The sequence below is a fragment of the Oxyura jamaicensis genome, chromosome 1 (genome assembly GCF_011077185.1).
Source record: "Oxyura jamaicensis isolate SHBP4307 breed ruddy duck chromosome 1, BPBGC_Ojam_1.0, whole genome shotgun sequence".
NCBI lineage: Eukaryota > Metazoa > Chordata > Aves > Anseriformes > Anatidae > Oxyura > Oxyura jamaicensis.
In genome coordinates, this window is record NC_048893.1 from 153,097,793 (window position 1) to 153,114,507 (window position 16,715).

The 16,715-nt window shown below is 38.9% G+C and overlaps 1 protein-coding gene across 9 annotated transcripts in view; it reads right to left on the reverse strand.

Annotated features, from left to right (window-relative positions):
* Positions 1–16,715, reverse strand: part of GPC5 (glypican 5) — a 783,354-nt gene that overhangs the window by 758,118 nt on the left and 8,521 nt on the right. For all 9 annotated transcript variants that reach the window (XM_035319367.1, XM_035319357.1, XM_035319400.1 and 6 more), the window contains exon 2: positions 10,420–10,581. In XM_035319367.1, coding sequence (XP_035175258.1) covers positions 10,420–10,581 — 162 coding nt within the window. The remainder of the gene's footprint in view (positions 1–10,419; positions 10,582–16,715) is intronic.

The window sequence follows — 16,715 nt, forward strand, 5'->3', positions numbered from 1 at the left end:
TTTTCTTAACAGAGAGAATAGAAATACTAAACAGAAATATAACTTTTCCACTTGTACTTGAAAATCCTGGAAATCTAAATAGCTACAGAAAAATGCTATCTTTGAAACAACACAAAACAGTTGTCCTAAACCACCTATTTTATACTGCCTTCTCTTGGACTTTGGTCTCCTTTTAATCTCCTACATTCTACCAGCAAATCAGCTTCCCAACATTTTTAGAATAAGCAGTATGCAGGCATCCACAGATACATGAAAATGCAAGCCACTGCACAGAAGGAAATGATGTTTTAAATTTGTACATCACTTTTATTTTTTTCTAATGCATAAGCACGGCATAAAGTATAAAAGTTTGAGATTAGCATATGTCTGTACTGATCACTTTGTTACAAAGATCTAAACCAAAACAGCAGTTAGCTGGGTATTAAATATATTATATATATATATTATATATACATATATAAATGTTATGTGTTATTATGTCAAAATCTTGGTATTTACCCTCCATTTGACTCTGAAAATTTAGCTGATATCCATGATGACAGGAGTGCCTAAGTACCAGTCTACCTAAATCAGCTTAACTGTAACTTGGGTATTACTGCAGCTAGTAAAAATAATTAAGTGATTGTCAGTAATCATAGCTTGAGACAAGAATCTGCAAGCCTAAGAGCACATCAGGAGTACAATTTTAAGAAAAGACTGATGTGATGAAAACTGTTATTACAGAATCCCAGTGAATCCCTGTGTTTATAAACCTCAGGAATGCCTGTAGCAGAGCATACACGTATGCAAGTATCCAAAAGATAAGAATGAAATACAATGGTAGTAAATCCCTCTAGAATTATAAAAGACATTTTCATTATCCGCAATACGGAAATAAAACTCAGGATTACTGCTTAAAAGTATTTAAATATTGAGATTTCTGCACTTACAACAGCCCCTTAATGCTGTGCTTTATGTGTATATAAACATACTGGGTCCAATTCTAAGTTACAATAGTACACTGCTTATCCTGCTTCTTGTATTATACAGAAAACAAAATACCACCTGAATAGATCATTTCTGAAGTTAATAAGGCTTCTGTAACAACTTTGCTCCCTAGATCAACCAGGGGGTATAATGGGGGGGTCTTGCTGTGTTAACATTCACTACTTTTATTTGAAAATTCATGGCAGACTGGTGAAGTTGCCACTGACTGGAAGATGTTTAAAAAAAGAAAAAATTAATGACCAGGGAACTACAGGCCAGTCAGACTCATGTCTGTGCCTGGAAAGATCATGGAGCAGAGCCTTCTGGAAAGTATCTTTAGGCACATGGAAAATAAGGAGGTGCTTGGTGACAGCCAGCATGGGTTCACCAAGGGCAAATAGTGCCTGACAAATCTGGTGGCCTTCTATGACAGGGTTACAGCATTGGTGGATGGGGGAAGAGCAACTGACATCATCTACTTGGACTTGTGCAAAGCATTTGACACTGTCTTGCAGGATATCCTTGTCTCTGAATTGGAGAGACATGGATTTGATGGATGGACTACTTGGTTGGTAAGGAATTGTCTGGATGGTTTCATTCAAAGAGTTACAATCAATGGCTCAATGTCCAGGTGGAGACCAGTGACGAGCAGTGTCCCTCAGGGGTCTGCACAAGGACTACTACTGTTTAATATTTCCATTAATGACATTAACAGTGGGACTGAGTGTATCCTCAGCAAGTCTGTCGATGACACCAAGCTGTGTCGTGTCAGCAGCACAATGGAGGGAAGGGATGCCATCCAAAGGGACCTGGACAGGCTTGAGAGGTGGGCCTGTGCAAACCTAATGAAGTTCAACAAGGCCAAGTGCAAGGTCCTCCACCTGGATCATTTCAATCTCAAACACCACTATAGGCTAGGTGCTAAGTGGATTGAGAGCAGCCCTGAGGAGAAGGACCTAGGGATGTTAGCTGGTAAAAAAATCAACGTAAGCTGGCAGCGTGTGCTTGCAGCCCAGAAAGCCAGCCATGTCCTGGGCTACATCAAAAGGAGCACGGCCAGAAGACTGAGCAAGGTGATTCACCTCTACTCTGCTGTGAGAACCTACCTGGCATACTATGTTCAGCTCTGGGGCCCCCAACATAAGAAGGGCATGGACCTGTTGGCCCTCCAGAGGAGGGCCATGAAGATGATCAAAGGCTGGAGCACCTCTCCTATGAAAACAGGCTGAGGGGGTTGGGGCTGTTCAGATTAAAACTCTGGGGAGCTCTTACAATGACCTTCCAATACCTAAAGGGGGCTACAAGAAAGCTGGGAAGGAACTCTGTCAGGGAGTGTAGTGACAGGAAAAGGAGAATGGTTTTAAACTGAAAAAGGGTAGATTTTGATTCAGTATCTAGAAGTTGTTTGCTCAGAGGGTGGTGAGGCACTGGAACAGGTTGCCCAGAGAACTGTGGATGCTCCATCCCTGGAAGCGTTAAAGACCAGGTTAGATGGGGCTTTGAGCAAACTGGTCTACTGGGAGGTGTCCCTGCCCATGGCAGGGGGGTTGAAACTAGATAGTCTTTAAGGTCCTGTTCAACTCAAGCAATTCAGTGATTCTATTTCTCAGCCCAAGAGGTAACACTATCATAGCTATGGGGAAAGTTCCACAGGATAAGAAAATGAGGTGCATAACTTCAGTGAAAGTGAGATGTTTTTGAGACCCTTATCCCTCAGTACAACAACCGAGGGTCAAGTGGGTCTCAGCCTGTCCACTTTCTTGACTTTTAATATAATCAGTTTCATTTAATTAATGGAAGCTGGGATTCATAGGTACTTGGATTTTAGCTTATTTTGATCACACTTAAAATACAAAGGATTACAGAGTAGAGAAAGAGAAAATGTTGGAACTTCAAAGCAGCTCTTTGCATTTTTTTTGCTGCAAGCAGCTCTTTGCAGCTTTTTGCATTGCGAATCATACAGAGGGCAATCATCATTTGAAACCTTAAGTGAGATACAGCAGAACCTGCTGAAATAATTTTCTGATTTTCAAATAATTCTTCACAGAACTTCACAAATGGAAAACAATGGAAACACTGCCAGAGCAGATATAGTATTACACGGATGAACAAAATTTCATTATTTCTTATGGCTTAGCATGCTACCAGAGAAAGCATCTCAGAAGATTTCAACACATTTTCTAGTTCATGTAATTTACTTTAGCTATGGGCTACAACTTCATCATATTTAGAATCATAGAATATTCTGAGTTGGAAGGGACCCATAAGGATCATCAAGTCCAACTCCTTGCACCGCGCAGGTCTACCCAAAAGTTTAGACCATGTGACTTAGTGCACAGTCCAAACGTTTCTTAAATTCATACAGGCTTGGTGCAGTGACTACTTCACTGGGGAGCCTGTTCCAGTGCGCAACCATCCTCTCAGTGAAAAATCTCCTCCTGATATCTAGTCTGAACTTCCCCTGCCTCAGCTTCACCCCATTCCTGAGGGTCCTATCACTGGTGTTTATGGAGAATAGGTCACCTGCCTCTCCACTCCCCCTTGCGAGGAAGTTGTAGACTGCGACAAGGTCCCCCCTCAGCCTCCTCTTCTCTAGGTTGAACAGGCCCAGTGACCTCAGCCGCTCTTCATAGGTCATCCCCTCCAGGCCCTTCACCATCTTCGTCGCCCTCCTCTGGACACTCTCCAACAGTTGAATGTCCTTTTTGTACTGTGGTGCCCAGAACTGCACACAGTACTCGAGGTGAGGCCGCACCAGCGCAGAGTAGAGCGGGACAATCACCTCCCTTGACCTACTAGCAATGCCGTGCTTGATGCACCCCAGGATATGGGTGGCCTTCCTGGCTGCCAGGGCACACTGCTGGCTCATATTCAACTTGCTGTCAACCACAACCCCCAGATCCCTCTCTGCGGGGCTGCACTCCAGCATCTCGTCGCCCAATCTGTATGTACGGCCAGGGTTGCCTCATCCCAGGTGCAGGACCCGGCACTTGCTCTTGTTAAACTTCATGTGGTTGGTGATCACCCAGTTCTCCAACCTGTCCAGGTGTCTGTGCAAGGCCTTTCCACCCTCGTCCGAGTCTACAACTCCTCCAAGTTTGGTGTTGTCAATAAATTTGCTCAGAACACCCTCCAGCCCTACATCCAAATCGTTTATAAAGACATTGAGAACCATATTTAAATATAGCAAGTGTACTGTGACCTCAAACAATCTGATATAAGTTTGATTTCACTTAATTCTGATCAAGCTTTAAATCAACATTGATCTATTATGTAGTAAAATTATACAGGAAAAATAAATGAAACTGGTTTGGTGCAAGGTGATTCAATATACTCCAGAGCTTACATCACAAAAACTGTAGAGTTTTTCTACATAGTAGTAAAAGTGTCAGGAAACACTGTAGTGAAAGAATGCCATTTATTACCTCTTTCTTACAAAGGTATACTTGCCAAGCCCACTATTTTGGTGAAAGGCTGCCACATTCATAAACAAACCAAGGTTCCATTTTGTAAAATCAATTTTATGATACTAGAGATCCCAAACACAGTAGCATAAACCAAAGTCCATTTACTTTCAGACTCTACAACCTAATTATCTCTCAATTTCCCTTTCAACCAGACAAGTTGCTATGTCATATACAGCCACCTTCTAAAGAGTTATATGCGCTGTGTGAAAAAATAACAGTGACACAAGATTTGCTATCCTTTCTCCGTAGCTCCATCCCACTCCAAATCACCAGCTTCCTTGACAAGTGACTATTCAGTTCTTCTTCAAGTGGTTGGAGAGGAACTCCTCTCTGTTGTGATTTTTTTTCCTCCTACACATAACTTGGCACTGCACTGTAACTATACAAGGGTCATACATCCATGACATGGTATGGCCAGGGTCAGGAAGAAGCCTTTTTCATGGATATAGGACTTAAGTTCTTTCTAGTCATCCATACCCCTCATTTTGGCTGCTTGTTTTTATTTCAAATGTTACTAGGTGAGTACTGGTGTTACATAGTAAAGCATTTTTTACATGGCAGCTTGCGTCACCTGTGATATGCCATCACATATGAAAACTCTTCAGGTTTCTCTTTCCCATTTACAATATTGCTCTGCATCGTGTCTTACTGGACATGATGCAGAGCAATAAGCATCATTTGGAGGAGAAGGTATTGCGCTCACCTCATTCAGAAAGCCTGAAATGCAGAGGATTTAAATCTTTTACTGCTTTCCCTTGTCAAAAACAGCAAACTGTGATCCTAGAGTAATTCAGAAATCATCCCTAGAGGATTCAATGACACCCACTGAGGTTCACTGGCATCCAGATACCAGTATTTACTTATTCCAGACCAAGCTCACACACATAATGTACTCTTATTAAAGCCTTATCATTGTGAAATTCAGATGTGTTTTCCTCATGACAATTAAAGGCTCTCAACTTCATTAAGAACTACCTCAATGCTAAATTTTAACTTTCTCTCCCAAATCCTTTGAATTCTAGGATGGTTCAAATCTTGAAGAAAATATTTTCACATGAGATAAGTAGGAAGCCTCAGCTTGACAGTTTATTGACCAAACTGTGCTGAAAAATACATTTTAGACTCTACCACCTATCCTGTTCTGCAAAGCCCATCTGGCCTGAAACAGGTCAGACATATATATATTTTTTTCCAAAACCTTTGCTTTGTTCACAGAATAAACATTTTTTCTGGTACAGATCACTAGTGATTTATTTTAATCTAACTGTAGTTCCCATCCTCTCATGAACCTATTGCAACGCCAGATAATAAGAGACTGTAAAATAAGAAAACCAGATACAGATTATATTGATAGAAAGCATTTAATTTGCACTTCAATCTTTATTGTAATAGAAAGGTTATTCCTAGTAATATTAAAGGAAGCTACAGGCTGGTTCCACTTCAGTGTTATATATCTGATTCCTGAAATCTAATTCACAAATCTGTGTCCAATATTTCTGTTTCTTTAACAACAAACAAAAGGTAAGTATCACAATAGCACTGTCATGATGTGGCAAGGCTAGCCACGTAAAAAACTAACAGAGTGATGGCTGAAATCATTCTTCTGAAATTATGAAGTGCAGTACTGCTTATTCAACCACTCTTTAAGCAAAATAGATAAGCAAGACTGCGTAAGGTGACTGATTGCTGAGTCTTTCCCTGCCTAGGCCGCATCCATGTCACTTCCAACCTTAACCAAGCAGCAACCTCCCCAGCAGGTCCCAGGCTCTGGCAGGGGACACACACAGCATCCTCTGCCCTGCGCCAGTGGTAGCTGACCATGCATGTGTGAACACTTCCAGGCAGGGAGCCAGACAACCACTTCTGCCTCCTCCCTGCTGTGTTGGACATCTCCACCTAGCTCTCCCTGGAACAATGCCAAAATATTTTGGGAGGAATGGTTTGTGCCAAGATCTCCTCCCTAAAGACAGTATCATCAATGTCAGGTTTAAACCTCTCGACGCTACAACATATCAGCAGGCCCAGCTATCACACATCTATGTTCCCTCTTAGATGTTCATGTTAAGGAGCCACTTTGGTGAACTGTCTTCACATGACTACAGATACTTTGAACTAAAAATAAAAAATAAAAATCTGCCGGCCCAAGACTCATCCCAGAGGAAACTTTGGCCAAGTGCTACACAGAGTGTCTGGAAACCGTATGTCCTACAAACAAGCACTGTTTCCAAGCAGGACAGTCACAAGCCGCTCCATGCAAATTGACCTCTGGTGGCCCTTTGTCCTCTTTCATTTGGAGATATCAACAAGGGTCAGTGTGAATCTTGTCTAAGAATATTCTTATCTAAGAATGTTGCAGAACTATATATATTGGTCTACAGCATATAGCATAAAGGTTAAAAAAGCAATTATTTGTTTTTATGGTTTCCCCTAGAATGGAGAAAGCATTGCAATACCTGCACAGCATTCACAGTGCTTTTCTCACTTGTTATGAAGACAACAAATGCTAAAAATGCAAAGATATGCAAGAATGCTATCCTACCTAACAAAACTGTCTTAAAATCTGTTAGCATGTAGCCTGACTTTTGTAGTCACCTTCCCCAAGGGAAGAATTATTTCTTGCTCTCCACAAAATATCTCCCACTTAATAGATTAATATCTAGGCTGGCATATATTATCTTTTTTAACTTCACTCTCTCGTATCCTTCTGTTCCTTCATCACTCTTCAAAGGTATTAAGAAGAATCAAGATGTGGAGTGAAAAAGCAGACGTACATTTTAAAATGCCTCGAAATGTAAGGAAAAACCGTAACAGTACTTGCTAAGAAGCACTACACAAGTGGTACAATTTGCTTCATTTAACCTGACGTGTTTTAAAAGGCCTGGATGGAATTTTTGCAACATTTGAAAACTGTCAATAGAAGGCCATGCTTACCACAATATAGTACCACAGAATTTAAAGAAACAATAGAAGGTAGCATAGACATACCATATACAGATATTTTTACTCTCATATGAAAATACGTGCACACACAGAGCTAACATACAGACACACTGATGCTTTATGAGCAAACACAGTGGTCCTAAAGTACTTATTGATCCTTTAGTACGTAGTATCTCTCGGCTTCATTTAATGCATACAGAAAACATGCCTCTGAAGATCTCCAAAGGCAGACACAGATGACTTAATTTAACTACCTCTCACTACTGAATATGTATGAAACTGAAAGAAAACATTACCTATTTGTTTCATTTGGAGCCAGTCCAGCTCTTTCAGGCCAAGGCGTCCAACCTCAACAAAGGCAGGTAATAGCCATGGTGAAGTCCATGACACCTGCTCCCACCTGCACACACCCCAACAATCCCCTTCACACTTTCTGCCTAGCTGCTGAGATGTCTGACCATTTGCCAAAGTAGCAGGAAAGCTTGGTAAAGTTTTCACTTCGAGGTAATCTCACTTCCAGCTGCACAGTCCAGTCTGAACAAAAGATAAGGGGAATGCCTAAAGGTGTGATCTTTCTCCAGGTGGTGAATGCGGAGACAAAGGCCCTGGGAAGGGCCTTCAGGTCTCCAGTCCTAAATCCTGCTCAAACCGGGTTAAAATCTGAACGCAGACCAGGTTGTTCAGGATTTTGTCCAGACAGAAATATGTCTATTTTCCTAGAGTTCAAAACCCAAAAAACATCAGCAACATCATTTTATGGTTTCCGAATCTGAAACCATACAGCCTGAACTTCAGTTAGCAATGGTAGCAATTCTTCAAAAATGAAGAGTATGTACAACTTCCTATTTTCCCACAAATTACTACTTTAAGGGCAAAGAAGATTTTATATCTAAGCAACTCTGTAATCTACAGAATATTCTCTCTAATTACACTTTCTTGCATAGATGGAAATATAAGACAAAAGTATCAAATCATATAATTTAAAGTATTTGAAGTATGTAACATATACAAAATATATACTTCATGGTATATGCATTGAAAAATACTAGTTTAAAAGCAAATAATGAGAAAAAGCCAGTGGGATTAGTACTGAGTGGTTATGCTACATATTTGGGAAAGATGGCTTGGGTTCCTGCTACAAGCACTGCTCACGTGTTTTTCATCATTAGATGAAAAAATGTAATCCTCAAGAGGTGCTCAAACCATCCCTCTAGTGGGAAGATGAATCATCACTAGTGCTTCTTGAATCCCTTTCTAACACTGTAAAATGGCATTAGTGGGAGAATTTAAAAGTGCATTTGCTCCTTATGAGCCTCTAAATTGTTGGTTAGGGCACCTTCCTCAACTTGCAGGGGTTACAATTAAAATTTTATAAGGCAAAAAGAGCCTAGAATTCCCATCCTGAATGATTGCAAAGATTGTACATGAGGGAAACACCTCATCATCATTTCTCCTCAAAGGCATGCATACCCCTGTCTTTCAGGGAGAACTCAGCTACACGGGTAGGCATATAGCCTGCACACAGTCTGAAAATATGCAACAGACTGATGTAAAAGCAATAGAAAAGTCAGTTTTCTGGGTACTGATGTCACTTAACATCACTTTAATTTCACTTAAATCCAATTCCTGTCAAGACTGAGAAATTCTGGGATTGCGCAAGTATATAACCTAGATATGTAAAGGTGGTTTTTGGTTTTGGTTGGTTGGTTGGTTGGTTGGGTTTTTGTTTTGTTTTGTTGTCCTAGGGCTGAGGGAAGGCAGGAGGTGTTAAAATCCCACAGTAGAAAGCACAGCCTTCACTTAAGGAAAGTACCGCTGGTTCCTCAGCTCCACAGGGTCTTCAGCCTCAGATCAGCAAAGCAACACAGCATACTGCAGAAAAAGAAGGCTAATATACACAAGCTGGAAGGAAGAATAGAGGCGGATGACGGAGAGCTTTCTTTGTGCACTTTACCAATGATCCCTTGACCATGACACCCACTGACAGCTGTGTTAGCCAGGCTAAATGGCAATGCTTCCCGAAGGCAGACAACAACCTGGTCTTAGGATTAGACAGAACCTAAACTTCAAAAGAGGGAAGGCCTTAGGAGCTCAGAGTCAATTTTGTGGCCCATTTTATGAGCAGTTGTTTTCAATCTGCTAAGCATTTTAGATTCAAAGGTTAAAAACAAGAGAGACACCAGAGGGACAACTTCATAAGCCTGTACATCTTATCCCATCCACCCAAGTAGCCATAAGTGCATATTAAGGCTCTAAGTACACATTAATAGACAAACGACAAAACTGTAGGACTTTGTCCTTAATATGTGTGAATCCTATTTCCCTTTCCATCACATACAACCATACATTGCCACTGTTTCTTGCATATTCCCAGTTCCTGATGGATTTCTGCATTAATTGATGCCTTATAAATTCAGTGCAAAATGAACAGTACGCAGGAATATTTCTTAAAGGCAATCCCACCAACAGCTCAAACATTCATGAGATCATTTTCTACCATACATTGAAACAACCAAAATTCACCAGATTCAATTTCATTTTACCAATTCAATTTCAATTCAATTCAATTTGAAATTCAAATTTTATTTATTTTTATCAACTTTTCTTTAAAAAGAAATTCAAGAACTTACGTAACTGGAACAAAATTTGATCCCAGAAACATACCTCAGGAGAAAACCACCCCAGTATTTCCATTAAAACAAGACAATGTGGTGAGCAGAAACAGAATAACAAAATCTCTGTTTTGTAGCACACTAGGCAATCGTTTTGCCAAATTAATTACATTATCATCCAAATTAAAGAAGTCTAGGAGGAAAGCCAATGTAGTGGTTTATAGGCTTAATCAAATCATCTTTTTAAAACTGCTTCTTTCTTTTTTCTCAAATATTTTTCAAAAGTCACTAGTTACAAAAGCAATGCAGTTGCTTATCACCTACATGATTCAACGCTCCTTCTGCAGGGAAAAGAGAAACTAAAGAAAAACAATCAAAGATTAAAATCAAGAAAAGTATGAACAGGTTTGAAGACAAAAAGCAGAAAGCCTTACCTTGAAATGCAGCTGCATTACGAGATATTAAAAATTTTAATGTAGCACTTGATGTTTGAAGCACTTGCTGTATATCTTGCTTTGCTGCTATCTGATATCTTTCTTCCATCTTTTTGTTGCAGCATGTTGGATTTTTTGAAGTACAAACCTGGAGATCAACCCCTAGAGAAAGAAATAATTACAAAGATTACACTGAAATAAAGGTACACAATACATGAAGGCATAGAAAACTTTTTTGTTTCTAGCATAGGTATATATACTTATAAGAAATACCCCAAGTTTTAAAGGCATCAGATCTTGTTAAACAAAAATTAGATGGGGGTAGTAACTAAAATTCTGTGGGAAGAATACACTTATTACAGTTCATTAGTGTCATATAACAGCATTTCCTTGACACTACAATCTTATTCTAGCTTGAATTGTACTAGCTAACACTGGTCAAATACATTGGATACGCACTGCACATCACCTAGTATGAATACTGACCTGCTGGGCTAGCTCATGTCTGGCACTCTTGTTCTCCTGTAAAACTTGGGCTGGAAAGAGCTAACTACTGCCAAGTATTACAGACACGACAGCGGAAAGCCCATTCCTGATATGAACATGCTCATATTAACTTCTGTATGGAGCAGTCCTAAATTCCAATCTAATCTCTCTTACTGTTTTTTTCTAATGTCTAACATTCCCAAGTAACTGTCATGCCAATTCGCTACTTCACTACTGGGATGGGAAAAGTTCACAGAAATGAACATCTTTTCAAGTTGTTGGCACACTGAAATTCAAGAGTGGGAATTCGGTACTGTTCTGACAGCTGTTTCATTTTTATTTCTTTTAATAACTGGAGATAATCAAGCATGAAAACACCTTATTTGCCTTCTTTGTTATCATGTGGCATTAAAATGTTTTACATTGTATCAAAAAAAAAGTTTTCTAAAATGAAAAAACAAACATTCCATGAAAGAAGAAAGATGTGAGAACTTAAATGACATTAACACAAAAATTTTACTGTCCAAACTCTGTTCTGATACACTGTTTCACTGACAGGAATCACGTTTTTATCTGCTCTGTGGGCTGAATCATAATTTGGTGGTTGCGTGTATGTACATAATTCCTTCTTCATAATAAGTAGAAAGGGAAGATCATGATGGGAATAAAAAAGCAAGACATTCTAAAATGAAAACTTAAATCTGTGTCATCCTTGACTCTATACTCACTTTCAGTTCTTACACTACCTTCCTGAAGCTAACCTTTTTATGTCAGGAAGGTGCCCCAACATTCCTTTTTAAATTATACTTCTATTTTTTTTCCTCCGTATTTTCTCTGAAAACTCATTCAGAGGTAGTATGAATATAGTTATGGGGAAAGGGAGGCCTTACACATTTGTACCCTCAATATTCCATCAGTTATATAAGTAAGGTGGTTTTAAATAACATATTCCAAAAAGCTTACATACACACATACAAAAAAGCTACTGATCAGAGTACTCTTGGAGAATGACAAAATGTTTAAATTTATTATATCCAATGTATGTCCCTTCATGCATGTGCTGGTTGAAGACATCTTAATGAAGGGATTCCTGGCCCTGGAACTTCAGCTACACAGTGGGAAAAATGTTACTTACATAGGACAACGCCATGCCTGAAACAGGAACCCCCTACATCATATTTAGGCAAGCAGAAAAGATTCAGAAGATTCCTTAAAAATCATATTTAGAAAAGCATGAGACCAGAATGAAAAAGGTAAGCGATGTGGACCATTCAAAAGTTGGGTTCATCTAAGACTTTAGATAAAACTTGTCTCTACAATAGTATACAGAGGTAATTTAATCTCCTTGGCAAATACAGCATTTAACAGATAATATGGTCTCTGATTTGCTCAACATTTCCTTCTGGCATTGGTGGTTTCCATCATCACAATTCCTTGTTTCTCCATCCCAAAGCAGGTATGGAAGAAAGATACATTTCAACCTACAGTATTAAACATTATAGAATTTCTCTTCATTTTTAAAGAATCTTTTTTTTCTTCATGCACATTTTCAGGCAAAACGAATTGATTGCTGTGAAGAGTGCTGTTCAGGAATTGATAACACTGCTTCATATCTATGAAGACAACTGTTTACTCCATATACGTGACAAACGTTTGACCCCACATACACAGGAACATTTCACCACGCATGTTAAGAGTGTGTGCCTTGAAATAAATCCATTTCACAGACAGGACCAGGAGTAAATCTCATTATGTTAAGGGAAGAGCAGTAGATACTTTAAGAAATCCTGCTACCATGCAGAATTCAGAAATCTGAGATTGCCTTCATGGAAGCATGCAAAAGCAAGAATGTGACCTCTGGCAATGAAAATGAACTCAGGCGAGTGATATCCCTGTAAATCTCTTTGAAGTGGTTCTTGGCGGAAGCGTAACATAGCGATTGGCACACCTACGTGCCACAGTCCAGGAAGCTGAACCCAACAAAAAGATAAAACTTTATTCTAATGCAGCTACAAATTGCTGAACTTCTGCAACTATTAAGAAATTGTATTTCTTAAGTGTTCTAGTAATGCTACAAGATACCTTTTTCATCATACTACTAGATGTTTTTGAAAGCTGTTTACCCTTATCATTTATTTAAACATGATTTCCATGTTCTTCAGTATTCAAATTTTTACAGCTTCTGAACTAATTTCTCCTGACAAGCTGCCTTTGGATGTACACATCCCATCCCCAGACATTCCAATTCAGCAGTAAAGTGAAAATAAAACTGCAAAATTAAAGGTTGTCTATTACATTATCTATTAGGTACTTTTGCATTCGTTATGCATGCCAAAGAAAACAGCATCAGAGCCAGCTTCTTCCTTTCCTCCATCTCCATTGCTTCCCCAAGCCTTGGAGAAGTCTTCTGACCCTACTGACTCCCACCTCCCATCCCATACCGAATCTCCAAACTGAGTCCTCTAAACTGCTGACCACCTCTAACTTCCCACAGCATTCCCACATTCCCACTCCTAGGCAGCACCCCCAAATACAGACTCCTCTCATCCCATTTTGCCTTGGAGAGATAACGGCACACCAAATCGCTGCCCAAGATGCAACAAAGCAGACATAGGAATTGCTGCCTCACAAAAGAGCAATATAATGCCAATTTCACTGCTCTGGGTAAGGGCCCCTCTGCAGAGGGCAACTGCTATAGAGCAGCTGAAACACAATGAACAGAAAGAGAAGGAGCAGCAGGGGGGATGAACCAGGTCATGGCACCCCAAGCACATACTTCAGATGCTTAAGGCTGGCCACACCTAGCATTTAAAACAAGCAAAGCTGGAACCTGAACTGCATGAAAGTCTGTTTTTCTACAACCTATGCTGAAACTTTTATGATACTTGTTTAAAAGTTCTGTGGGTTTGTTTTTTGGTTTGCTTGTTTGTTTTTTTAATCAGTGCAGTGACCATTTTGCTTGAGCAAAGTTTGGTCCTGTAAAGAGAGAGCAGGTTACTCCACAGAATGGGTCAAGAAGACACATTAGTGATGCCTTACTCAAACCAAGAAATATAAGGATTAAAACTGTTAATACACTCTGTTTCAGGGGTGAGTTACACCACATGCATATGAAACGCTTATCATTTCAGGTGCAATTATCTCATATGCAAAACATGTCCACGCTGACGTTGTCTAAGGGATTAAAGCACTGCGAGCTTCTATTAAAACTTTTTAAATCCTCTCGCTTATGATCAGATACATTTGCTGTCATAGGGAATACTAATTAATTTAAATATTAGCTGCATTAAATTAGAATTTTAAAATAACATACTGTTAAAACAGCAAGAGGCAAAGTGGACTAATATACCACCCACCTACATGCAAATTAAAGGAATGATAATAAGCCTGCAGCAACATTTAATCATCATACCAGAAAGGCCTATTCACAGGTACAACACGCAGTTCTAATTTTTCTTTTATTCTCTTCGAGTTTATCACACAGAGAATATCACAGTACAGGGCAAGCCAAGGTGTAGTCTGTAGTATGCCAGCAGCAATACATCACAAGCATCAAGAGAAAAAATGTATATACTGATAGCAATATTCACACTATTGCATTACAACAGCCTTTTTTTCCTCTCTCTCTTTTTTGGTTACTGAATATTATCCACTGCTTGTAAAAAAATCAACTCACTGCTGTTTAAAAAGGCAGGCAGCTACCTAGTCATGTAGCTGACACTGTAAAAGAGAGGAACCATGTTATTAAGTTGTTCGGACACATTTCAATGCCATACCAATTTCAGACTTACTATATTCTTTATTCCCCTACATGTGTTCTTTAAGTTCTTTACTGAAACGAAAAGGCTTTATATTTTCTTATAAAAAATGGATTCTGAACTCAAATGCTTGTTGTTTTTATTATTATTTGTGCATGTTTTTATTATTATTTGTGCATAGATTTTCTCTTTCCCAACCTTCAAATAAACCAGCAGAGTGCTCAAAAGGAAAGAACTAGTCCTACAGTCAAACCTGATCTACTAGGGTTTGTCTATTGGTCTTACATTGACATAGCAAGCAGTTTTACAATTCTTTGCAGTACTTGTTCTTTCTCGGAACTCCATTCCTGCTTTTTCAGGGAAGTCTCTTACCTTCATAAAGAAGCTTCCAGCCAGCATGACTTCAGAAGAGAAATGAGGGGAGGCAGAGGGGAGGCCACCGATACTAATACAAATCTAAGACAGAGTGCTTTTTAATCCAGATGCATAAGATGGCCTCAAGAAATAGAAGTTTAAAAGTTAGACAAGAATACATCATTTTAGCTAATCCGGCTAACATATGGATTAGATTATGAACTCTGATGTTGCTGAAACCTCTCTGACTATTAGAAATTTTACTACATGATGTGTGTTAAATTCATGTCTGACCTTGCCCAAAGCCTGTCTCTGTCAAGAAACACGCTCAGCACCTAGTGACACAGAAGCTGACCTGGAACAGCACAGAGCCTGGGTTTCTCCCAAGCAGTTTTGTAGGGACAAAACATTGTGAAATGAAAAAAAAAAAAAAAAATCATTTCTAGATATTCAGAAGATAACCCAGTGCTCCTACACTATACTGGAAAGTCTCTCCACTCTTCCTGCAATTTGCTCCTTCAGTTTATCACTATCTCACAATGACTTTGGCTTCCAAACCAGCATGCTCCTCCGACTTCCCGTTTCACAAAGCAGCCTGATCCATTCATCTTGTACCTCTCTTTCATAAATACTTAATATCATTATATATCTATATTAAAATAAATATTTTCTATTATAATTCTCAGTATTTTTCATGTTCTTGATTTCACACTTCTTAAGTTCAATATGCATAACTGTCCTTTTTTCTTCTTGACCTAATCACATTTGATGTATGATTATGAGCCCCAAAAATTGTCAAGATTAAGAAAAAGAACAGTTTTTTGAACTAGAATTAAATCACCAAGAGGTTTTATCTAGATATTAATCTAGATTAATTTTACTGATCATTGTCTACATCAGGATTTCCCTGCAGAGAACTTGATGACAAAGAAAAGGTGCAACAGACTAAGCAGTTTCACACTGAATGAAGACTCACATACTCCACTATGCTTTTTACAACTTGCTTTTCTGCAGTGAAACATCAGATATATTGTCCTGAGATTAATTCAGACACAAACGTCTGCATTCTATATGCAGCACATTTTGAAGGCCACAAACAACTAAAAAAATCACACGAAGTTATAAAAACAGAAGAATTTTGAAGGTAGACTGTTAATTCACAGGTGTAATGTAATTAATACGTTTCAAGCCTGCTTTTCAGGGCTAGATTAGCTGTTTTAGTATAGTTGAAGCGAAAAGCATTAAGAATCAGAAGGATAATTAAAAAAAAAAAAAAAATCAGGTATCCCTACATTATCATCATTAACAAGAATTTAGAATTTCTAGCTAGACATTTTCCAGCAACACCTAAACAAAGAGTAATCAGTCTTTACTGACTGGTTTTGAACTTGGTCTCTGCTCTAAATATCAGTCTGAAATATCAAGTGCATCTTTTTTAGAGTGTCACAGTACTACTTTCAGAGTATTCAAATTATCATAAGCAATTATTCTGAATTTCTTTATGACATTGATCACTTAATGGAAGAAGCACAGTTGGTAAGTGCCTAGAGTAAAGCTGATCCAAACAGAGCACAGAAAATTGTTTTATCCTGCTTTTACTTTGTCTTTTCTTTCTTCTTTTCAGGGGTGACATCTGTAAATGTCTTCTTGTGTTGTTTTTTTTGTTCTGTTTTGTGTGTATGTCTATGTAAATATGGT